Below are 26,120 nucleotides of genomic sequence, written 5' to 3'. Positions count from 1 at the left end.
GGTTTCCTTTGGATCTCATATAGCCCCATGCTTTAGAACAGCTGCATTGGTTGCCAGTTCATGTCCGGGCCGAACTCAAGGTGCTCATGCTAGTGTTTAAAGCCCTAAACAACTTAGGTCCCAACTATCTGAAAGACCACCTCCTTCCTCACAGACCCTCTCAGGTGTTGAGATCAGCACCTTTTGGTAGTTCTGCCACCCTCGGAAGCTCAGGTGTTGGTGGTCTGGGAGAAGGATTCTCTGTGGTGTCCCCTAAGTTGTGGAACTCACTCCCCACCAAGATGCATCTGGCAACTTCACTGTATAGTTTTAGGTGAATGCTGAAGATACAACTCTTTTTTTTTTAATTAATTTTTATTCCAATTTTCAGAACCAAAACAATACAAAAAGAAAACAACACAAATCAATAACTAGTACAATACAAAAAGAATATATATATATATATATATAAAAGAAAGAATATTGACTTCCGATTTGTCATAGTTCAGCTATAAATCTATAATATATAACAAACCTATCTCTTAATAGATTATAAAATCACCTTCCTCCAGAGGTTATCTTAGTTGGTTTCAAATCTCATTAACATCCTATCATTTTAATCTTCCACAAAAAGTCAAAGTTTCCAATCCTTGAGATATATATCAATCAATTTTTTTACTAAATAAACATATCAATTAATCCAACTCATCAAATCTACTAAGTCCAGTAATTTTAAATCACTCTTCTGTCATTATCCATATTGGGTCCATCTTCCATCTTTACGCACCCAAAAATCTTGCTGTCATAGTCATATAATAAAAGTCTGATAGGAATTTCCTCCATCACAGATATTTTCTTGCCATCAAATCCAAACGTATCACTGAAGTATTGTTGCAAAGCCGCATCTCTGTTCCTCTTTTCCACGTGATACACTAGTACATCTCTTGAAGGTTTTTCCATTGACACAAAACAGGGATTAATTCTGTTAACTTTCTCCATTTCAAGTTCCATCAAATCCTTCCAGTCCAGGAATTTTTTTGAACCGATAATATCTTTATCTCCAATCTCTTCAATTCCTTCAGGGACAGCGCTGAATTCCAAACTGTAATATTTGTCTCCAGGATCCATCACAGCCAGGAAATCCAAATCTTTTTTCATGTCCATAATTAAGCCAATCTCCATAGTTTGAACCTTGCCTTTAATTTCTCTTTCATCCTTTTTTTGTTTTCCAGATCTATCTTTATTCTCCTTTCTCATAGAATCCTGAGTTTCTTTCAGCTCCTGTCTCATTTCATGAAATTCAATTCTCCACGCTTGTCTATTATTTCTCAGTTCTTGTTTTATTGAGTTAATCCCATTCATTATTTTCTGAAACATGTCTAGAGATAAAGTCCCTTCTTGTACATCCATGATCTGCTTAATTGTCATTCTTAAAGCCAAAGGAACAAAACTTCAATTTTCAATGTCCCAAACAAAGAGCAGCTTATTTCTTTATCCAGTTACAAAGGAGTTAATCTTTCCAACCAACTAACGTCACACGCTAGACAGCCCTTATCTCTTATCTGCCCTGAAGTGTAAGAACGGCTTTAGTTCACAGCGTCCAAATAACTAGTAGCAGAGAGAATGAGCAGATTCGTCAAAAAAAAAGTAGATCAGGAAAAATAGTCCCAGCCATATATTACACAAAAGTCTTATAAATCAAAAAGATTTCTTATCTCTCCCAATCAGAAATCTCTCGTCCGTTGTAATCTTTAAAATGCTATTTTCCATGTCAGCTTTTTGCAATAAAAAAAAGATAAGCTATTTATATTTTCTTCCCCCTTAGTTCCGTGAATAAAAAAAGGAAAGTCTTACCTCACCTAGGTTATCTCTATTGCTGTTACTTTGACAAATCTCTTTAGCTGTATAGATAAGAAAATGATGAATGTAGACAGGAGGATGTTTGCCTGTTAATCCGTATAAAAAAAACGGGTCACTTATCCAGCTGAGCTAGCATAAAAATCCTCGCTCTGGCTGAGCTGCTGGAAGACAGACAATTCTGACGAATTTCAGACTCCAACAATCAAAGCAAAGCTGTGTGGGAAATCTCACGTTTCTTCCTTATCCGGAAGAAATTATTCCCAGTCAGAAAAGAGCCTTCTGACTGAATTTAAACTGGATAAGTTTCATCCAAGACGGAGCTCGTCTCAGAGGCTGCACAGGCGTAGGGATCCTCCTGGGAAGTCCTGAAGATACAACTCTTTACCCTGGCCTTTGACACCTGGGACATGTATTTTTAGGACCCACCGTATTTGGGGATTTTAGGTTATTTTAAAATAGGTTTTAATGCAATTTTTAAAAATTGTTGTAACCCACTCTGGGACTTTTGGGTGAAGGTCAGGTAATAGATGGTGTAAAGTCCCAAAAAATATTGAAAGCTCACCTAACAGTAACTTGAAGCAGGACTTTCAGTGTGGCTGCTCCTGTCTTGTGAAACAGCATTCCTTTTGAGATATGACATGCATCCATTTTCAGTCCTTTCTGGAACCATTTGAAGATATTTTTGTTTTGAAAAGATTTTGCAGATGGATGAATAGGTCTGTGCCATAGGTGTTCATTTTGTATTGTTTTTAAACCTATCTTTAGCTGGTGCTTTTGTACAGTTTTTAAAACTATTTTTAGCTGTTTTTATGATATGTTTGTAAATCATCTTGACACTTGAGTCTAAGAGTTTCCATTTACTTCATGTCAGAATTAGATATTTATGGGATGCCAGAGTGAGTGGGGATTAGAGCTGCCTGATAGCGGTCAATTAGCGTTGGCCAGAACATGCTGGGATTACCTGCATAGGTGAATGAGAGTTGTTGATTCATCTTAAAAATCTTGAATTCTCTTCATATAAACATGAACCCTTAATGAGCAACATATTAAAATTAATTTAATCGGGTTTAATTAAATCACATATTTTTTACCCAAGGCACTGAAAAAGTAATATTCCCTACAAGATAATAAATAGCATAAAAGAAATTATGTAAGTATATATAGGACAAATTCGCATGAAAGGACAATTGTTTCAAAAATGGTAATATTTTCTTGGACAGAATGTGTTGCTTCAGTAAAGTCTTTCTGGCACCAGAGCATTAAAATTGCCTCTACCTTCATGTTCCTGTTATTTCTGCTACTCAATCTCTTTGCATAGTAATGTCCAAGTATGGCCATAACCCCACATATATAATTATTTGTATATATATTTTTCTACACCCATATTTTTGTGGGTGACAATCTAGCAAAGAATGAATATGCTTAAAGTTACTATTTTTAAATGTTGGATAGGAAATGTGCTTTTGTTATGTATTTTTATTGTTTTTTCACATTGTTAGATTATTTTCTGTGTCTCTTCTCAAATTGCTCAGAGCATTTCCTAGCAACCATGTTATAATGCATATGAACAACTGTTTTTTGTTTAAGACAGAACCCATTTTTAAGAAATAGTTTCAGAAATCTAGCATTCTATAACACTTGTTTTTGAAGACATGGATGATTCTATAAGTTATGGTTCAGAACATAAAGGATTATTACGTAACAAAAACGTAGAGAATGGCTGAGGTTTTGTGTTGTACTCAGACTGTACATCGTCTGTCCCCATCATCATAATTTACTGAAGATATATCAGGGATGAAGCCAATCATCTTCCTTTTCTTCCTCAATTGAATACACAACTTCTGCAGATGGTGTGATCTCCATTATTCATCCAAATTCATAAATATACATGTTCAAGCTCAAGAACTCACATTATCTCAGTGCATGTGGAATCATAGAGCTGGGAGGGACCCAGACTCTGTCATCAAATCCAGCCCTAAGACAGAACATCCTATAAGTAAACCATCTCTGGCAAACAAGTTTGTTCTTCTTTCCTTTAAACTCGTCATGTAAAGAAGCATCTAGGACTAGTTGTTTCATTGCTATGTTGCTCACATAGTTAGGATATTTTCCTGATGCTTCAGTAGATGGTGTGAACATTATTTTGATGTTTTGAATGTGTCTGTCTATATTATCTGGCAATGGAGACAGATCTGGAGACTGTTGACCTGATCCTAATAGAGAAGACAAGGGCTTTACAGACAACATAAGTCCAGTATCCTGGTCTCGCAATGGCCAACCAGATGCCTATGGGAAACTTGCAAGAAGAACATGAGCACAACTCCTCACCCCAGTATAACTATTATTCAGAGGCATGCCACCACTGACACTAGAGGTAGTACATAGCCATTATGGCTCATAGCCTTATCCTACATGAATTTGCCTAGAATTTTAAAGCCATCCAAGTGGCAGCAAATGCCAGAGTATAACAACTGTCGCATAATACCCAGACATCCTCCCAACTTCTGTTTCAGAGAGTGTATTTTCCCAGTATTCAAATTTCACTACCTTGCTAACAGGCCTATTGCCTTTTGGAATGCTATGTGGAGTATGGGCCATATCACTGGCACCAAGTGTATAATGTACATGATGTCATAGATGAGACATGACACAACTTTCCACATCCATAACGTGTAACCTTAGTATTCTCATGCAGTTTAGAAAAAAGGGCTTGTGCAGCAGCTGAAATCAAATCCTCTTGTCTGATTTACCCAATTATCCAGGAGCCTAGAGATTTTACCTTGAACGTTCAGTAGGATTTACTACCAAGGTGAAATGCACAATAAGTTTCTCCACACTTTGTTACACTCTTTCAAGACTTTCTTAGAGTTCCTCTTTGAAGGCTGGGTACATACACTAGAGCATGTATCATCATCCAGCTCTTTAAAAAGGGGGGAAATGCAATGTCGCCACCTTGCAGCAAAGCTGTCACCCAAAAGATTATGTGAGGTCTTGTGCTACTATTTTAAAATCAGGACTTATAAATACTATGCTGTAAAGACTAAAATGTAGTGGGGCCACATCTTGAACTAATAAGAGGAATAATACTTGTCACCCACATTGAGACCCGATCAAAGGCTGTGTCAGAATGTCAATCCCTGTATTAGGAAATTGCCAATCATATTTTGTTGGGTTTTAGCTTTTAAAATTATTTTTGTATCATCCTTTTGTATGATCCATTAATCCTTGCCTCTAAGCTACATTCTTCTTGTATAATAACGAAGAATGGTAATCTCTTCCCCATCTTCCTGTTTCTAGCCACTCTGCAATCCATACCAGGCTCTTTTCCCTTAATACTGTATCTTTAAATTTTTATATATTACTGCATCTTATGCTCTCTTAAATGGAAAGGGTTATTGATTTCCACTTCCTAAGGCAATTGGATTGTGGCTCCATAGATTTGCTGAGCTCAGGCATTTTCATGTGATCTAGCACTTTGTCCAGCAGGGAATGCTTAACTAAGCATTATGAACTAACCTTTTAAACATGTTATCTGCACAGAAGGTCACAGCAAAATATTGTTAGGGTAGTGAAAATTCCTTTCATAGGTTAGCCGTGATCGGGCACTGCCATCTTTTACCTTTTTTTAAATATTCATGCAAAGTAATTTGGGGAAGGGCTGCACAGTAGTAGAGAATATGCCTTGTATGCAGAAGGTCCCAGGTTCTGTCTCCAGCATCTCATGAATATCTGCCCATAAGCACTTAAGATGGAGGGTACTGGCAACTACACCAGCACAAGTTTGCAAGACGGTCTTATGCTGGTGTGCCTCAATAGTAATATATACTAGCAGATGTTTTAGGTTGAAATATTTAGGTATTAGAAAATCGGGTGATAGGTTTTGAAGTATGAAAGTAGGATTGTACTTCACTTTAATTAATCTGCCATTTCTGATTCTGTAACTCTATAAAATCCACTAGGTTATATTTTGTAGTTAAGTGGTATACTGAACTTGCATGAAGTTCAGTATACCGTGCATGAAGTTGCATGAAGGCTGATATTTATCATGACCTGCACTTTATTTTAAAAAAAGTATATTTCAATCAAAAACATTGCTGTCCTAAATGTTGTCTAGCAGTGAGAAGCGGAAATTCTTTAAATTCTTTTTTTGTGTTGCATTTCAGGAAGCTTGCTAGATTTCTTAAAAGATGGAGAAGGCAGAGCTCTGAAATTGCCAAACTTAGTGGATATGGCAGCACAGGTAAATTTTGACTATGTACTTAGAACAGTGTATTCATGTCAAGGTTCTGTGTTCTTCATTAAGTAGAGTGTATTGTAAATCTAACAGGTCGCTGCAGGAATGGCTTACATTGAGAGAATGAATTACATACACAGAGACCTGCGTTCTGCAAACATCCTGGTGGGAAATGGTCTTATATGCAAGATTGCTGATTTTGGATTAGCAAGATTAATTGAAGACAATGAATACACAGCCAGACAAGGTAGGATCATCACCCAATATACCCTTGACTGTAGCTTCGAAAAGGGTTGACAGACATGCCAAAATCTTGATGGTTTCTCCATTCCTAGTCATCTAGTGTAAAGTGAATGTGAATCAGTATTTTATTTATAAGTACAAATAGGGAATTATAAAGCTGTTTATCAGTTCTAATACACAGGATATTTCAGCGTCTTTGTATAATTGATGATCTCTCTGACCAATTTGACCAGCAGTTCTTAGGAAGAATTTCTGAAACGTGCTTGCACTGGTTCCAGAAGGACTTCACAGTGAATGGGGAATGCAGAAGCAAGTGGACTGTTTACTTCTATGTTAACAGTGGAGGCATTTTCCGTGTCTGGAAAGAGAGAGGACATAGCCATTGGAAGCAGAGAGGGGGCATAGCTGTACGCTTCTCAATGTGTAAGGAAGTTACATAATAATGAAGATAACGAGGGCCATAATTAAAGGTGATTATTTTGCTGTAAGGAAAAGCAAAACAAACACTAAACAAATCCGGAGTTCAGTTCCATATAATAGCTTTAACTAGGGAACACCAACCCAGCAACTGCGGGCCCCATGGAGCCCAGACAGGATTCATTAGTGCCCCCCAGCTAGGAGCCTCAGACTCTGAGCTTTCATTTTTTTAAAAAGTAAATCTCTAGCCCTCCTAGAAATAAGCAAAATGTGCAAGTACCCTGGCTGCTCCCACCTGTCAGTGTTTTAGCCAATGAGTGAAGTCGGACATGTGATTGATGAGTTGTTTGGACACCAGGCAGTAGCAATCCTAAAAAGCTGCTGTTTTCCCTTCCCCTTTCATATAGTGCACTTTTCCTGCTTCTGTCTTATTTTCCAGTAGTCCTGGGAATCTCTGTAGTTTGCCCTTCCTTTTTACCTAGCAACCAGGATGCATCCTTCCTGTGGTGGGTTCATCTGATATCAGGTACTTCTGAGAAGTTATGTTCTGGAAATATTACTACACCATAAGTTTGGGTGGATGTTAAAAAATCCCCAACCTCAAAATGCCAAATGCAAACTGTGAAAGCTTTGCAAAGAGGCTTAGGCAGTCTCATACTGTGTAGGAGCTGATGACCAGGCACTTATTAAGAATTCACTGTAAAGTTAACTTACAGTACAATGGTATATATATCTACTTCAAGAATAAGTCTCTTTGTGTTTAATGGGACTTACTGTCAGGTAATTTGGTACGGGATGGCAGCCTCGTTTAGGATCCGCAATGAGGAAAACAGGATTCTTGTGCCTTTAACAGCTGTATCTCTACAATCAGGAACAGCAGGACATAGCTGACTCCCCATAGTAAGCATGAGATTGTCCAGAGGGGCAGGGAGACAGAAGCAGCAACAATGAATGTACTGTCACTGACTATGAATTATGCGAAGCCCCCATGGAAGCCATTTCGTGTTGGTACCCCCAGCATGCTCTCAAAATTGGAAATGTGCCCCCTTGTCCAGAAAGGTTAACTATCCTTGTAAACTATGACTTGTATGCAATCACTGCTCGAGTGGATGGCAGCTTGTGTAACTGATATTTCTCTTCTCTTCCTCCCCATGCAGCTCCCTATACCCCCAAAACCTTCTCAAGTGGGTTGGGGGGGCATGAACCATGGGGGCAGTTTTGTACAAGGCTCAAGTACAAAGGGGCATTTCCTAAATTCAGATGAATTCAGCAATTCCTCCCTTGCACTGCAGGCCCATAAGGAATCGCTGGTACTGTTCTGGACCCTTTTGACACTATGGAGAGAAAATATGGGGGGCAGGGAAAGGAGGGGAAGTAAACCCAAGCAACCATGTTGAAGGAATAATAGCTGTAACTGCTATGCAAAAATAGATTATTTCCTTGATGTTTATTTATTATTTATTATTTGATTTATATCCTGCCCTTCCTCCCAGCACGAGCCCGGGGCGGCAAACAAAAGTGCTAAAAACACATCAAAACATCAGAAAAACATACCTTAAAATACATTACAGCAAAACAACTTTAAGAACGTTTTTTTAAAAAGCTTTAAAAACATCTTTAAAAAAGGGTTAAAAAACATCTTTAAAAAGGGTTAAAAAACATTGTTTAAAATAATAATAAAAAATATTAAAAGCAATTCCAACACAGACGCAGACTGGGTAGGTCTCAACTTAAAAGGCTTGTTGAAAGAGGAAAGTCTTCAAAAGGCGCCAAAAAGATAACAGAGCTGTTAAGTAGTTAAGTTCAGTACAAGATGATAAGGTGGTTAATCTGTACTAGTGTTACCAGGCCTCTGGCTTTTGGGAGTGCTCTGCAACTCTCCGGCCAAATCACCCCCCTGTCCCTGGATTTCTGGCATGGGTTCTGGTCTTCCAGCCACATTGGGAGTGGAGGCCCAGCACGGAGGGAGGAAGGGGAGGGCTGGCGAGGAGAAAACGGAGGAAGCGCTGCTGTTTCTGTTTCTTCTTCGGCTCTTCCTTCCTTCCTCCACTGCTGCCACTGCCCGAACTCCTCATTACGTTACCAGCGGCTGGCCTGACATTATAAATAACTTCATGGGCATCCTTCTCCTCAGAGCACAAGCCGCGTCCATTGCAAAGGCATGATGAAGCCTCTCCTTCCAGAGCAGGGTGACTGTCTGGCGCCTAGGGTTGTCGCGGAGAGAGGCTTCACCACGGCAGCCCTTCTGTGCATGCACTGAATGCCAACACTTCCCCCTCCCCCCATTTTTTCCATTGTAAGCGCCCAACGAAGGGCACTGACAAAAGAAGGTGGTGAGTTGGGGGTAGGTAGGAAGGAAAGTGCCTGGGGGAGTGAGTGCCTGGGTAGGTGAAAAGTGAGTGGGGTGGGTAGGAAGGTGCCAGGGAGAGTGACATCACTGCGGCCCACTCCGTGACATCACTAGGGCCTGCCCCTGAAATCTCAGGGTTTGGGATGCTTGTCACCTGGCAACCCTAAACTGTACAATTTTTCTTCTTAGATTACTATTGCGAGCATTTATCATCCCAAGAATAACCAAGCATAAAGGTTAAACAATCTGGTTGTAGCATGATCATTTTAATTTTCATATATTAAAAGTGAATTGTGCAAACCAATCTTCCATGTTACTTCCTTGTCCTTTTTCAAATATTGTATTGGTTGAAGTGTATTTTGTGTTGGAATATGTGACATGGTGTGATCCAGGGAACCTGTAATTCATAAGACTCTTAAACTGTATTACTTTGACTTCAGTGAGACTGAGATCAGCTTTTTGTTTCATTTCAATCTATATATACATAAAAATGTAAGCCATTACCCTGTAATGCTATAGCTGTGGTTTGCTTTGCCACAGACAGGTGGACTTTGAACTGCAGCATGACCCAGCTGCACTGGGCCCAAGGGGGGGGGAAGAGAAGCAGACAGTGAGAGAGTGCACAGGCAGCAGCGGCCTGGCCAACCCACTGGTCTGCTTCATGGGAGCCCTCAGCATCCCTACCACGAGGCCTCACTTTGCTCCCAGCTGTGGGGGTGGGAGGGAGACTGGTAAGCAGCCTAGGTGTCCAGTGCAGCAATGGCAGCCTAGCCGGGAAGCCAGGAAGCAGGCTAGGCATGCTTCGTGGTAGTGGCATTTGTCGAGTGGGGCAGCAGTGCAGAGGCAGCGATGCAGGAACAAAAGAGGAGTGTGAGGGAGCCCATGGCGGCTGGTGCACTCCAATGCCTGGAGGCACTGGGGGTATTACAAGTGGAGGTTAGCGAGTGGGTGGTCTGGGGGGTGGTTTGGGAGTGCCTGAGGAAGTGCTGGGGATGATTTGGGGCTGCCGGGGAGAGGGGTTGGCAGACAAAGCGCACAAGGGCAAAGCCCCTCATGTTTTATATATTTGCATACTGTTCATCAGCAGAATAATTGCCAGTGTGTACACAATAAAATACTAACAATAATAAAATCAATACAGTAAAGCAAAACAATAAAAATGAAATCACAGTAGAATCCAGCAAATTAAATGGAGCAATTAAAACAATTTAAAAAAGAAAAAACGAAAAAGCCCAAGGGAACAAAAAGTCTTCACTGAGCACCAAAAACATAACAAAGTGGCTGCCAAGCAAACTTACCTGGTGAGCGATTTCCATAAACAGGCCTTCATCACTGAACAAAGCAGTGAGAATAGGATCTAGATGAACTTTTGGCCTAATCCAGTAGGGTGTTTCTTATGTTCTTGAAAGGCCCTGTCCCCAAAGGAGAGCCTCTGTCAGTTATTTGTTTTGTGAAAAAGGAATCACCTTAAATATCATTGTCTGGGTGCATAGGAAATAATATAATGGCTTTTACTCCATACAAAAATGCAAAATTTAAAACGTTATTGCTTGTAATACAGAGAATTCATTAATATGTTTGCAATAAATCTAGATTCTTTTGCATATAAATTCTACAAGAGTAAATTCTTTAATCAGCCAGTTATATGCACTAATGTAGACCTATTGGCAATAGTTCTTCTATATACATTCTAGAGAATGAAATTCAGAATTAGGACAAAGTTCATAGTTGTTTTTTCCCTTATATTTAAAATAATTTTGAAGCAGCCCTTTAAACGTTTTTTAACAGGAGTCTTGCATAGGTTTCCGCTTCCTCGGTGTTTCTTAACTCCAGAGGGGGCCGGTGATGGCATAGTAACACTCTAAAGCAATAGCTGTTTTTGCGTGTTTTTCCCCCTGACCCTCTTGTATAGATTTTCCATAGGGATGCAGCTGGAGGATTGTCATGTTTATCTAGCCAGCTACTGTTCCTGTGGTGCCTCTGGCACACAGGAGCAGAAGACTGGCTGGGAAAGTGTGATACAAATTGGCAGTTGCCTTTGGAGACAGGAAGTGCTCACCCCTGTTAAGAGTTGAAAGTTGCACGTCAAAGACACTTGGCTTTCATTTTTCCTTGCCACCTGATAGTTTGTGTACTTGACATTAATAGAACTGACTTCCTCCCTTCTCCACTGTCTAAAAAGCTCTCCCATGAATCCCTGAATAAATTGCTAAAGGAAGCAGATGGTGTTGATACCCATCTCCAGTGGTTTTATAAAATATGGTATTATGTGTTCAGTCTGTGTTTTCAGTGTTTTTCTAACATTTACACTGGCTATACGAACAAAATAGGGCTATAAACTTTATTTCCTATCAGTCATATGCAAGCAACAGTGAGGCTTGCAATGACAACTTGGAGCGTCCATGGCATGCAGCAAAAGCTGTTTGTGCATCTTCACTCTGCCAGTATGCCCTATCCCTGCCCAAGCTGCCTTGAACTTAGCATTGTGCCTTGCTCACTGTGAATGAGTGGCCAAGCCATGACTAGGGATGGTTATGGAATGCAACTTTGTTGTATTCTTATTGAACTGACCTGATCCACTCCTCCTGGACTAATGTGTGTATCAGAAAATAGTTATCCTTTGGATTGTGTGCTTCACCAAAAATTTTTAAAAATGCATGTTTAAGGATATTTAGAAATATATGTCATAAAATATAATTCCAATACCAATTTCCATACAGATTTTTTTTAGAAATATCACAGATTATAGCAGAATGAACATATGTGAAATTGACATGGATTGGAAATCTATCCATCCAGCTATCCCTGGTCATAACAACAACAAAATGATCATGGATGGCCCCCTGAATGGCTGATTCACATGTAAGGATGGGGATGAATGCTGTGTTTGTTTTGTGAGGAAATAGTAATGTGGAGTTGTGAATGAATAGTGAGGGAAAAACCAGAAAGTTTCTAGCTGTTAACTTAAACTGATGAGAGAGCACACAAGTTGCTATTAGGGGATTTACTACATGTTTTAAGAGTCTGTCTGTTGCCACTGTGCTGTTTGTATATATTTGTAGGTAAAGCAAATACTATAAATAGACCATAAATCTTCAGTGTGTTATCATCCAAATGAAATTAAACCGTTTAGCACTGCCCTTGCAACTTCCCACCCTTTCATGGGTAGTGCATTGCAACATAAATCCTGTCTGTACATTTGCTGTATTTTCTTCTGTTTTAGGCTGCATGCAGAATAATATGAGCAGTTTCCCCCTTAGTGCTACCATGGATCTAGCCCTAGTGCAGCTGTAGTAACTTATCTGTACAAACATAATCAGGAAAGGGAGAAAAAGCCACTTTGCCCTGTGTATGTTGGGGAAAACTAGTAAGGGGATATTTCATAAGAGGAGAAGGTAGTACATAGGAGATGCATACTAAGCTTTGTATAAATCTCTGTGTTCTTTCTATCCTTTATCTTCTGGTGAAGTGAAAAGCACTAACTGTTGATGGTATAACTGAAATTCCCATAGATGAAAGCAAAGGAACTAGCTTGACACTTATTCTTTTAACTTTTATTGCATTTTGCTCTCTGAATGTTCCTTCCATACCCGGATGCTTTCACTATTGGCAGTTCTCTTTGCTTCATCCAGCACACTGAGATTAGGGAAATGCCAACCAGGACTGCAGTGGAAGTTTGCAGGAGTAAGGAATGGAGATCCAAAGGAGCTTAAGAATTATTTATTTCTTACATTTATAGCCCAAGTTTCCTCCAATGTACACAAGGTAGCATACATGATCCTACCCCTCCTTATTTATTTATTTATTTATTTTAATTTATATACCACCCTAAGCCCGGAGGCTCTCTGGGTGGTGTACAAAAAGATAAAAACCAGCCTCACAACAATCCTGTGCGGTAGGTTAGGCTGAGAGACAGTGACTGGCCCAAGGTCATTAGGTGGGTTTCATGGCTAAATGTTAATATGTCCTCTGGTTGTGCTTTGCTGGCAAGAGGAGTGCTTGGGTACTTATTTTCCCTATGAGTCCGGCCATCACAACGGGTTTTAGCTCCACCTATCGTGCGAAGGCAAGAATGTCTTTGAAGTCAAGACTAGGGGCGTCAGGCCCCTCCCACTCTCCAGTTCATTCTTGCCTTCGTACGAACAAGATTGGAATTATAGCATAGCATTGAGCTAAGTCTCTCATATTGTTTGTGTATTTGTCTTCAAATCCTTCCTTTTTTCTTTTTTGTGTGTAGCTCACTGAGGGTCCCCACAGAGACCGCGGCTGCGGCTCTCTCCGCTATTTTCCCAACCCTGAGCTATTCATTTCATTTTACTTTCCTTACTTGACTGGGGGCTCCCTCTGAGACCGCGGCTGCGGTTCTCTTGTTTTTTGCCCGTTTTTGAGATCCCCCCCCCGGCTCTGTTGCATCCATTGTCTGGGGGATCCCTCAGAGACCGCGGCTGCGGTTCTCTTGGTTTTTGATCGTTGTTGAGCTTCCCCCCCCCCCGGCTCTGTTGCCGCGGCTGCGGCTCTTCCGATCTCAGCGGGAGCTTGCGGCTGCAGCTCTTGCCGTTCCCCCGTCACTCGATTTAGCCTGCCCGGGTCCGTCTTCTCCCCCTGTAACCTGTGGCTGCAGCTACTCCATTAGTTTCGTTACCGGAGTTTTACCTTTTACCTCACCCTCGCTACGTGGCTTTAAATTCCCACTGCAAAGGGCTTTGCAGACGGCGACGGCGGCTCTCTCTGTGGCAGCTGCCGCTTTTCCCTTACTGCACTGTTCCCTCCTGGGGGTTTTTTAGAGCCGCTAGTGCGGTTTTCGGCCCCGCGGTTCCTCCTGCGAGACTGCGCTGGGCAGCCCTTCCCCCAGTTCGCTTCCAGACAGCCGCCATTGCTTCTTCTCTCTCCGTCATTTTTTCCCGCTCTTTTTTTCCGGGCGCCATTTTTTGAATTCAAATTTCCCGCCTTTTTTGTTACCTTTATTAACCATCGGATACCTCCCTTGCAGGTTATCTATCCGTATGTGTGTTGTATACGTGCTGCAGACAGACTTACACAGGGCTGATTTTCACACAATTTTACTGTGGCTGTAATCCTAGTGGCTGGATTATATTATCAAGGCTGGAACTCCAATCCTAGTGGGCTGGATTATTTTATCAAGGCTGGAGCTTTAATCCTAGTAGCTGGATTGTATTATCAAGGCTGGAGCTTTAATCCTAGTGGCTGGATTGTATTATCAAGGCTGGAGATTTATTCTTAGTGGCTGATTTGTACTAAATCTGATTTATATTGGTCCTGCCCCCTCTGAGGTCATGAACCAAACCTGAAACCCAGCCTCCAGCACCAATCTGAGTGTATCAACTCTAAAACAGCCTATATTACATTAACGCTGATACCTCAGTGCATTCTGCCCCCTCTGTGGCAGTGCACTTCGCCATCTGCCAGTGTATCCTACCCCCTCCGTGGTAGTACGCTGTGCCAGTTCGGGTCTTTACATTCTGCCCTCTCCGTGGCAGTGTACTGCACCCAAGTTAATATAAGATGGCAGAACAGCCAGGCATGTCGCCATCAACCCATATGGTGCCAGATCAGCCAGGCATGCCACAATCAGCCAAGCCACAACATCCTAACACTACTAAGACCAGACATACCAAAGCACTGGCTAAGACAAAACATCTTTCCAGCCATAGTAAACCAAAGCGCCCACGTTATGTCTCTGTGCCAACCACCACCACAGCACAGGCACACATAAGCGATATTCTCCATTCCCCTGCTGCTGCCTCTGACGAGGAAGAATTTGTTGGCTTCCCCCGTGTTCGCCTAACGAACCTCCCTCCGTTTTACCGCCCCAAACATCTGTTCCAATAGTTCCTCAGGCACATACATCTGCCACATCTGGTCTGCAGCTGTCTCCTGATTTCCTCTCCCAACTTCAAGCCATGCTGGCATTTTTCACCCAAACGCAGTCACTACCACAAGTTCCTGCCATACCTCCACTTAACATGGTCCAACGTGCGTGCCATGAAGCTCATTCTTCCGGTTCACCAGAGCCCTTTGATGTAGCCAGAGGCAGATGTACGGATGAAGTCTCGTATGCGGAGGAGTCAACCTTCACTGACCATGTTGAAGGAGATGACTGGAGCGACTATTCAGATCATGAGGAGGATACATCGTATCGCTTGTTTAATGCCTCAGACTATCAGCCGCTAGCACGCAGGGTAGTTAATACCCTTGGTCTCCAGACTGCGCCTTCAACTTCGCCCGCCCCAGCTATCAAAGGGGCCAAGGTCCTCAAATCCCCTGCACCTACTGAACACTACATCCCGGTGCCGGACCTAATTACCAAATTAGCCTCTGAAGAATGGGCCCATCCACTCAAAGCTCGACGCTTCAAGAACCTGGCTGACAGACTTTACGCCCTAGCCCCGGACTTTGCCACCAAGTTAGATGTCCCTGGCATAGATGAACCAATCGCTCGCCTCGTTTCACGATCGCTTTTGCCCAGGGAAGGGGAATCCCACCTAAAAGACACTACTGAGCGACAAATAGACTTCGCCCTCTGCAAGAATCACGAGGCCACTGCCCTAGCCATGCGTGCCTCCGCTTCAGCCTCCATCTTCTCCAGAGCATCTATGATGTGGCTGGATGACCTTCTAGAGGATGCTAACCCTGATCCTATCACCTTCAGACGAGCTCTATTGAAATTGCGTAAGACAGCAGCTTTTGTGGCTGATGCCACTTTGGATGCCACTCAATTAGGGTCACGAGCCATGACGGCTCAAATAGTCGCTCGTCGCACCCTCTGGCTTCGCCACTGGCAAGCTGATTCAGCGACCAGATTGAATCTGTCCAGGGCTCCTTACTCCGGATCTCTACTCTTCGGCGAGGAAGCTCTAAAGGCAGTGCTGGTAGATCCAAAAGACGCCCACAAACCGGTTCTGGCCACAGCCAAGAACAGTGACCACAGGCCTTTCAGGCGATTCCCTTCCTTCCGTTCTAACCAGCCCTTTCGAGGAACGCGGCCAGGAGGACGAGGCCGCGACTTCAGACCCTATGACCCCAACGCATTCAGAGGCTCCTGGAACCGACGCTTCCAGGGCAGAGGTCAGTACCAAGGGCGCAGGGGCAACTCATCGTCCTCATATAAGGGAGGCCCCCGCCTACGCAAGTAGTCTTAACGCCCTCCCCATAGGTGGCAGATTACTTAATTTTGGAGGTCAATGGCTGCGCCTTACTAAGGTCTCCTGGATCAGGGACCTTTTCAGTTATGGTTATACCATAGAGTTCTGGGCAACCCCATCAGACAGATTCCACCCGTCTCCTTGCCCAAGGGCACCAGCCAGGCACAACATTATGCAGACAGCTATACACCACCTCTTGGACATAGCGGCGATAGAGCCAGTTCCCACAACTGAGAGGTCGGAAGGGGTGTACTCCCTCCTATTTGCTGTGCCAAAACGAGATTTATCATGGAGGGCGGTATTGGACCTCAAGTTTGTCAACCGTTTTGTAACATATCACAGGTTCAAAATGGAATCACTCCACTCCATTACGGAGAGTCTGCATGAAGGAGACTTCCTGGCTTCTATCGACCATAAGGAAGCGTATCTCCATGTGCCCATTTGCATAGCCCACAGAAAGTTTCTTCGGTTTGCTTTTGGCCACCAGCACTTTCAATATAGAGCGATGCCATTCGGCCTCTCCTCTGCTCCAAGAGTGTTTACCAAAGTGCTACTCATCCTAGTGGCTTACCTCCGGACCCAAGCGATTCATATCTACCCATATCTGGATGATCTGTTAATACGGGCCAAGTCGGAGGAACTGGCTCATCATCATTTAATGATCACCCTCAATCTTTTGCAGGCCTACGGCTGGCTTGTCAACTTCGACAAAAGCCATCTCCAACCAACCCAACGCCTACTACATCTTGGGGCAATGTTGGACACCCTGCAGGCAATGGTCTTCTTGGCTCCAGATCGCATCACTGCCATCACAAGCATTGCAAGGTCCCTGATGCAACAAACATCCGCAGACGTCATGCTGCTAGCCAGAGCGCTCGGGATGTTTATATCTGCAATCCACATTGTGCCCTGGGCTCAAGCCCACACTCGGCCCCTTCAATGGATTCTGTTGCCTTTTCAAAAAGACATTGCCAGCTCCAACTATCGCAAAGTTCGCTTGAGCCCCGCACTGCGCCTCTCCTTCCGCTGGTGGACCAAGGTGCAACACCTCTCCAAGGGCACGTCGTTCAGAGAACCCCGCAGAACCGTTGTAACCACAGATGCCAGCCTCATAGGTTGGGGAGCCCACTGCAACTCCCAGTACGTTCAGGGGGTTTGGTCCAACACAGAGCAATCACAAAGCATCAACTGGCTGGAACTAAAGGCTGTCCACTTAGCTCTATGTCATTTTCAGTCTCTGTTCCCTTTGCATCATGTGCTCATTCGAACAGACAACACGTGTGTAAAATCACATTTGAACAGACAGGGGGGCACCAGGTCTCATCCTCTGCAGGACTTAGCCTCCCTCATCTTTGTCTGGGCAGAACAACATCTACAATCCCTGAAAGCAGAGCACCTCAGAGGGATTTGGAATGTGACAGCAGACTGGCTCAGCAGACAACAGGTCTTTCCGGGAGAATGGAAACTTCATCCAGCCATTTTCCATCGTCTCCAGTGTCGGTTCGGCGCCCTATCAGTAGACCTGTTTGCCTCCAGTCGCAATTGCCAGCTTCCCAGGTACTTTGCCCGATACCTGGACTCAACAGCAGAAGCAGTGGATGCTCTGACAACACCGTGGCCAGACGGTCTATTGTACGCCTTTCCTCCCATACCATTGCTAGCCAAAACCTTGAAGAAGGCACGAACCGAAAGGGCACAGCTGGTTCTGATAGCACCATTCTGGCCACGCCGACCGTGGTTTTCAGATCTCCTGGCAATGTCAATGATGGATCCTTGGACACTTCCAGTAACACCAGACCTCCTATCCCAGGGTCCAGTACTGCACCAGGATCCTACTTGGTTCAATCTAACAGCGTGGCGTTTGAACGGGGACATTTGAGGTCAGCTGGACTGTGACGCTGTGATTGATATTATTTTGGCCTCGAGAAGACCATCTACCACCCGTATTTATCAACATACCTGGGTGGCTTTCTCCAAGTGGTGTCAGTCCCACCACCATGATCCATCTCAGGCCACTGTGCATCAGGTGCTCCAGTTTCTCCATAGTGGCTTTATGATGGGACTTCGACCCAACACTCTACGTCGACATGCGTCCACTCTGTCGTCCATTCTCTCAGTGTCCTCTCCTGGAGATCATATTTCCTCACATCCGTTCATCAAACGTTTTTTGAGGGGAGTCGCCCTACGTTCTCCGGCTGTTGTCCATCGGTTTCCCTCATGGAGTTTGCCGAAGGTTCTGCAGGCTTTGCAACGCCCTCCGTTTGAACCCATCAGGACTGTGCCTCTTCGTATACTGTCCTTCAAGGTCTTGTTCCTGATCGCAATCACATCTGCTAGACGAGTTTCGGAGTTGGGCGCATTGTCTTCCGCTCGCCATCTCTGCGTCTTCCATAAGGATTCTGTTGTACTGAAAACTGATCCTTCCTTCCGTCCCAAGGTTGATTCAGTGTTCCATTGCAACCAGGACATTGTTTTGCCTTCCTTTTGCCCGAATCCTACCCATCCTCTCGAGAAGGCTTGGCATTCGTTGGATGTCCGGAGGGCTCTCAAGACCTACCTGTCTAGGACCCAGGATATACGACGAACTGAGTCTCTGTTTGTATCCTTTCATCCAAGGTCTATGGGGCATAAAGTTTCCAATCCTACCTTATCCCGTTGGTTAAGGGCATGTATTACTTTAGCATATGAGTCTCTGAAGCTGTCAGTTCCAGCTAGTATAACGGCTCATTCTACCAGGTCAGCTGCCACTTCAGCTGCTTTTGCCTCTAATGCTCCTGTTGCCGATATTTGTAGGGCTGCAATCTGGTCTACCCCACACTCGTTTATAAGGCATTATAAAATTGATCGCTGTGCCTCTGCTGACGCTTCTTTTGGCAGACGAGTGTTGCAACAGGTTCTTAATGACGATTAATACGTGGGTGGTCCCTCCCTGTTTGGGCTGCTGGGGTACATCCCGTTGTGATGGCCGGACTCATAGGGAAAATGGACCATTGGTCTCACCTGAAGGGTGATTTTCCTATGAGGACGGACATCACGACCCTCCCAGTTGGAGGATGACTATATATTTTCTAATGTGTCGTATATTACTGTTATGCTATTATATTTAAATTTAAAAGTGAAGTCAAGACTTCTAGTTCTGTTATACCGCTATGTTGGAGTCATGTTACTATGCATGGTACTATTGTGTTATTTTCCTGCTGCCAGGCCTGTTGGCCTTGTTCTTGTATTTTAGATATCTCTCCTTAGACTCGCTGCGAATGAACTGGACAGTGGGAGGGGCCTGACGCCCCTAGTCTTGACTTCAAAGACATTCTTGCCTTCGCACGATAGGTGGAGCTAAAACCCGTTGTGATGTCCGTCCTCATAGGAAAATCACCCTTCAGGTGAGACCAATGGTCCAATTTCTAAAGAATGACAAGCTGGGCCTTACCTGAATGGGAGATATGGAGGAGACTAGACTGTATTTGCTCTATGTCTGGCCATGTCACACATTATACTAAGCTAAACCATTGCTTAGCTCAAATGTGCTGGTTCCTGAGTTGGAGATCACAGCCACTTTCCTCCTCTATAAGCTTTTCAGCTCAGTGAAGCAGCTAAGCCAAGGTGTGGCTTAATGTGTTGTCCAAACCCGGGATCATGGTTAAGGTCTGTCTTTCTTAACCATGACCTGTGACTATATTATTTATTTATTTATTATTTGATTTATATCCTGCCCTTCCTCACAGCAGGAGCCCAGGGCAGCAAACCTATATGACTAACCTTGGCTACAGATCATGGTTAAGGAGGAGAGACCTTAACAGTGATCCTGGGTTTGGACAACTTGCTAAGCCAAACCTGTTGTGCCAGTGTTAATCCTTGCATTATCACAACTATTGCGTTGAATACTGCTCACAGTATTAGGTAGAGTATACAAATTGCACCCATCGTTGGTGAAGCAGATGAACTCTTAATACTGTTATTTGTATTTCAGCCGAAGCAGCCTAAATTACAGTATTATTAAAATATCATTGTGGCAAATGTTTTTTAACTATTAGCTATGTATGAAACGTTATTTGGATAGGACACTCATTTGGGGAAAAAAACCCTGAGAAGTTATTACACAAGTTTTGCTGCTGATACACATTTTGATATGTTGCTGTTTTTTCCTCCAGCAGAGCCAACCTATTTTGTTTAGTTGCAGTTATTACACTATACTGATAGCACTATTCCAGGACTAATGAAACAACAAATTCTTTTCCAAACTGTTCAGGACTATTTTTGTAGTTATGTGATATATAAAACTATTTTATGCTTTTTAACCTTCCCGTGTGCCTTTCTCTTCTATAGAAACATTAGACATTATGATAACAAATGAAGTTGGAACCAAAGCCAGCAACCTCGTGTTTAGCTCTCCCACTCTCCAGTAACGTCAAGTAGAACTTACTTTGTTCCAAATTCCTACCCCACCAATGGCAGTCTACAATATGGAGTGGGATGAAGAAATGCAAAGCACTGTTCTGTTAATAATGAAAATTTCAGCTTTCATTTCTTTGAAAATATACTTATAAGCCTTGTGTTGTAAAGATAAAGAAATAAATTTTAAAAATGGCGAGGTCTAACGACTCAGAATTAAGTAGAAATAAGCTTTGAATTATTTGTCAATTCAAATGTTGCCATTTCTTCAACATTTGGAATTAAATTATAGTTTTTCCTTATTTTATTTTCACTGAATGAAGTGATCTCATATTAGCCATTGATGCCTCAATGGTAATTGCTTTCTTTTCTCCTAGGTGCAAAGTTCCCAATAAAATGGACTGCCCCAGAAGCTGCATTGTATGGAAGGTTTACAATAAAATCAGATGTCTGGTCCTTTGGAATATTGCTGACAGAGTTAGTAACAAAAGGAAGAGTGCCATATCCAGGTAAGAAAATAAGAAAACATATTCTTTTCAGACAATTATATGAGCAAGGTAAAATATATGGCTTTAATGCCTGGATCCAAATAAATAATATGTGTCCATGACAGAGCACCAAAAAAGACAGAACTTTATTTCAGGCTGAAAAAACAATGGGAAAATCTATCTGCCCAACATAGAGCTCTCCCTCACAGATGCGCTTCACTTCTTTAAATCCTTGCCATGGTCAAGAGGACATATTTCTTAATTGCACTGTGGCAGTAGTCCTATTCGGACATTATTTGAACTCTGTTCAAATTATGTAGGGGATGTTGGCACTTGGCCCCACTCCCAGCACCCCTGGTCTTCTCCACCCTGACTTTCCCATGTTGAGCGGTAAGATCTGAAGGGGGATTTTTAGGGGTGTCTGTCTGAGCACATTTAGAACCCTTTTCACAGTCGGGGACCCTACACAATCCCAGTCATGGGGAAGCTTCTGAGTGTGTTCTGCCAGTCACACTGAAGAATACTCCTTCAGACCTCTTTGCTCAACACACAAGGAGATGGGAACGGGTTGGGATGTGAGGCTCTGCTGCCCTCTTCACATCTTCATAGCAAACACCTGAAGTCCTCTTTCCTGAACCACAATTTTGATGTACATATAATTGTCAAAACTAGAATCAAAATACAAATATAAGCATTGCTGGTTCTGAAGCTACTTCTAGATAGTCAAAGTACCTTCTGAATCTGCTATTTTAAAAAGTTGGCTCAAAAGAGCTACATTCCACAGCAGGAGTTGGGAACCCTTTTGGCTCCATAGCCAGATCAGCCTTGCAGGCCAAATTTGACAGGTGGACAGGACCTGTCAAAATCCCTTATGTGGGGTTCTAAAGCATCTGATAGCTGGCTGGCTGGCAGGTGTTTGGGAACCACAGCACAAGGGGCATTGCTAGCCCTGTGGGGGGGTGGGGAAGGCAGGGAGAGAAAGAAGCCTGCATTTAAAATACTCTCTTTGACTGTGCACATGCAACCAATGTGAGCAAACTGAGCACAGTTTAACTCCCACTTGCCAGCTGACAAATGGTGATTAAACCCTGCTGCATTAGCTGCAGGTGCTTGTTCCCAGCAGAGATACCACCTGTAGTATTTCACTCTACATATCCTTGCCTTGGGCCTTCTAGGCAAGCTACTGTAGAGTCCTGCTGCTCTATGTTCAGTAGGTAGTGGCAGCTAATAACCTAGTGGGTTATTCTATTGTGGGCTTAATCCTAGTGATAAAGGTGGGGCACTTAGATGTCCAGCTATTTTGATCTTTCTAGTAACCCCCAGGGGGTCCCACAGTACAGAGATGGGATAGAACTCTCTTAAGGACCACAATATACTTGACAGGAATATTTGCCCCAAACATTGTAACCTTTCCTTGTAGAGGAGTTGCCCCAGCTCCTTGTCATTTTGTTTGCCCTTTTCTGCACCTTTCCCCACTCTAATATCCTTTTTGAGGTCCAATGAACACAGTATTCTAAGTATGGTCACACCATAGATTTGTATAAGATATTGGAAGAATGATCCCTAAAATGGAATTCACCTTTTTCACAGCTTAGACCCAGTAAGCCTTTGCCCCAATATGCATCTCTTTGCATTTAGTCACATTGAACTCCATTTGCCTTTTTAATGCCATTCACCCAGTTTAGAGAGGCCTTTCCAGAGCTCCTTGCAATCCCTTTTAATTTTTAGCAACCTGAACAGTTTGGTGTCATGTGCAACCTTGGGCACCTCACTGCTCACCTCTAACTCCAGATAATTTACGAACAAAAAGCACAGGCCCCAATACCACTCCACTCTGTTTTTTTATTCATGTAATTCCTACAAAGTGCTTTAAAAAGTAATGAAAATCTGAGTCCTTAAAAAGCACTTTTTTCTAGAACTGAAAATCTTATTTCATGGTCTTTTTTCTTGAAGCTCAAAAAGTATCTTCCATATTGGCAATTTTCAGCACTCATTGTGAATGCATTCTCTCCCTCCCCCTTTTTTATGTTACTCTTCAAAGTGTCCTTTCCTTTCTTCTTCTTTGCCTTCACAGACCTTGCTTTCATTTGGCCACACTGCCACTTAATCCTATTAGCTTTCTTAACCCACATGATTTTGTAGATGACATCACAATGCTACATCTGATGTGATGTTCAGACAGACAATCATAAACCAAATTCCATGGGTTGTCACTGCCAATCAGATCAAATATCAATGTTGTCAAGTGAGAACTATTAAAATTAATCAGAGAAGAAGTACAATACCACCAAAGTTCAGGAGGTGAAGATTTTATGAATAATTCTGTTGTGTTAATTCCAAAGCAAATGTTGAAATAAGATAATATTTTGTTCAGCCCCACTGTTTCATTTTTTAAAAATCAGTTTTAGGGATTCTAGCTATTTCAAAAAGTCTAAGGGGCTTCTAGACAGGACCTTGATATTGTAAAGGGCCATTCAGATACCACAAATGGATTGTTGTTAATTAAATTTATATTCCACCCTACCTCCCAAAGGCAACATGGTACTGAGGTTGTTGTTTTACCTTATTGGATTTTTCCCAGAAAAGGTAAATCCTCATTAAAGCGGAGGGAGGGACTCGCTGAGAAGTTGATGCCAATTATGTCATGTGGACACTGCAAAAAACCCCGCATGAATAAAGAGCACCCATCCCACAATAAACATCCATCCTGAATCATACTAAACGGGGATATAAATTCATTTAAAATTTATCCATTTGGGGCTGGAGTGCTGGCAGTACGGTGGTGGTTGTTAGGAGAAATATGTTCAGCACTATATTTTTTTCAAACAAAATTATCTTTTCATTACATTTCTCTATTGCTGTTTATCTTTTGTAGGTATGAATAATCGTGAAGTCTTGGAGCAGGTAGAACGGGGCTATAGGATGCCATGCCCTCAGGACTGCCCCATCTCCCTACATGAGCTTATGATCCACTGCTGGAAGAAAGACCCAGAAGAGCGCCCAACTTTTGAGTACTTGCAGGGTTTCCTTGAAGACTACTTTACTGCAACTGAACCCCAGTACCAGCCAGGTGATAACCTGTAATTTTTCTGGTCTGTGCAGACTACAGTTATCAGGTGTTCCAATCACAGCTAACAAAGGCTGATTGGCTCTTTCCAAAGGCTGCATCTTAGAGCACCAAAAAGCACTGGAGCCAGAAGTTGAGAATTCCCAGACTGAACCTGCCATAAAGATCTGAATGTCTTCTATGAACAGAAAAGTGAACACTTGATTTTGTTCTTAATCAGAGACTCTGAAACTGCATTGTTTTGATGTTATGTAAACTGCAAAATCTTTGTTCAGTGTAAATAGTAATTCAGTGCCAATAACTTATCCTAGTGCTTTCCTTTTTTAGAAAAAAAAGAATAATGCAAAGTTATATGATTTTAACTAGTCTTCTCCTGATTCAACTAAAGTATTATTTTCCAAAAGTGGCCTCTTTCTGTCTACATTTTTTCATGTTCTAACAAAATAAAATCAGGACCAGTATTTGGGGATTTTGGTTTGTGTTTCTTTTATTTCTTTTTCTTTTTTGCTTTTATATATAAAAATATGTAAAATATATACATACTTGTATATATAGTCGTGGGTGCTATTGCAGAGCAAAATCATTTCAGAAACAGATTAGCCATAATGCTGAAGCACCCAGAAAAAGACTAATTTCATTGTAGACATGAAACTCTGGTGAAGATTCTGAAAGCCAGTGACAGAATTTTTGGCTTTTGCCAAGCATGACTTTTTTAATTGGATTGCACTTTTTGGTTTGACTATGTACCTGTAGGTTGTTGTAACTTTTGATCTTTCAGAAATCATGTGCAGAATTTCCTGCAACCTTTGCCAACTGCGTGGTTTGAATTTGTGATCAAAATTTAATAACAAACTTATTAAAGCAAGAAAATGCACCATTATCTGTTCAAACTGGAAGGCTGAAACTGCAAGTACTTTCCTGTATCAAAATATGTATACTGAACATTTTCTGATTTTTTTAAAAATTTAATAAACATTGCAACCACATGCAAATAGTCTCAACCTCATATCATTTTAGTCATGTCCCCATGCTTAACCATTCATCAGGCATCAGCTAGAATATTTTTTTGTATGCCATTACCCATCGTAAAAAGGTGTTTTAAATGTCCTGTACTACTAATGAAATTACTTCCAATATGTCTGCAAGTGTTTCAGTGAAATTACTATGCACTTCTTTTATGGGAAATGGGGAGGGCGGGGAAAGAGGGATACACATAAGTATTACTTTTTCACTTGTCTGTACCAGCCTTGAATACCTTCTTTCCTTACTGTTAACCAAAAACAAACAAAAAAACCCCACATCCTTTCTATGTCTCTTTACATTTTTAAAAATAATTTTACAGTCTTACATTTTGTTGTTTTTATTTGCAAGTTTACATTTTTTTAAATGTTTAACTGTCTTAATTTAGTAATTAAAGGAGCATTTTACATTTGGATTTTTGTTCTTTCATTTAAATCATAGCTAGATGTGGATTGTAGCAGAGGAGGAATGTCCTTGGCTATTTAGCTCTAAAGCATCATTGTTTTATGAAGTTGATGTGAAACAACTGGGATTCAGCCTAAGAGGATGGCTGGAAGTTAAGATTTTTGTGCTCTTGTAATTATTCTAGAATTACTTTCCTTAGCATGAGTTTTTGTGCACTGTTGTCAGAAAGAAGGAAGAACTTTTCTACGTACAAATATGTTTTTCGGAGTGCTTGCACTATTCCAAATGAGTTGAACCAAAGCAAAGATAAGTCGTATCAATATCAAGAAGTATTCTAAGGGATATATGTACAAAGTGATTTTTAAAGCATAACAACAAACAGTAGGGGAAGTTTGCCTGCTAGAGTATCAGCAGCAGCAGATGTCTTAGTGGGGCTGTCTCACTCACCTGATCTCCATCCATCTGAATCACAGCAGCAAACGGTGATAGTGGGAGGAGTGAT

The 26,120-nt window shown here is 42.1% G+C and overlaps 1 protein-coding gene across 11 annotated transcripts in view; it reads left to right on the top strand.

The window, feature by feature from the left end:
- FYN (FYN proto-oncogene, Src family tyrosine kinase) overlaps positions 1-25,374 on the top strand; it is a 189,289-nt gene extending 163,915 nt beyond the window's left edge. For 8 of the 11 annotated variants that reach the window (XM_061623637.1, XM_061623646.1, XM_061623636.1 and 5 more), the window contains 4 exons: positions 6,003-6,079; positions 6,167-6,320; positions 21,016-21,147; positions 24,002-25,373. In XM_061623637.1, coding sequence (XP_061479621.1) covers positions 6,003-6,079; positions 6,167-6,320; positions 21,016-21,147; positions 24,002-24,210 — 572 coding nt within the window. In that variant the 3' untranslated portion in view covers positions 24,211-25,373. Of the gene's footprint in view, positions 1-6,002; positions 6,080-6,166; positions 6,321-21,015; positions 21,148-24,001 lie in introns of all 11 variants that reach the window. The other 3 variants (XM_061623645.1, XM_061623640.1, XM_061623647.1) reach the window with 2 other exon arrangements.
- Positions 25,375-26,120: the final 746 nt, after the last annotated feature.

Source organism: Rhineura floridana, chromosome 4, assembly GCF_030035675.1.
Source record: "Rhineura floridana isolate rRhiFlo1 chromosome 4, rRhiFlo1.hap2, whole genome shotgun sequence".
Lineage (NCBI taxonomy): Eukaryota > Metazoa > Chordata > Lepidosauria > Squamata > Rhineuridae > Rhineura > Rhineura floridana.
This window is presented reverse-complemented; position numbering and strand designations above follow the sequence as displayed.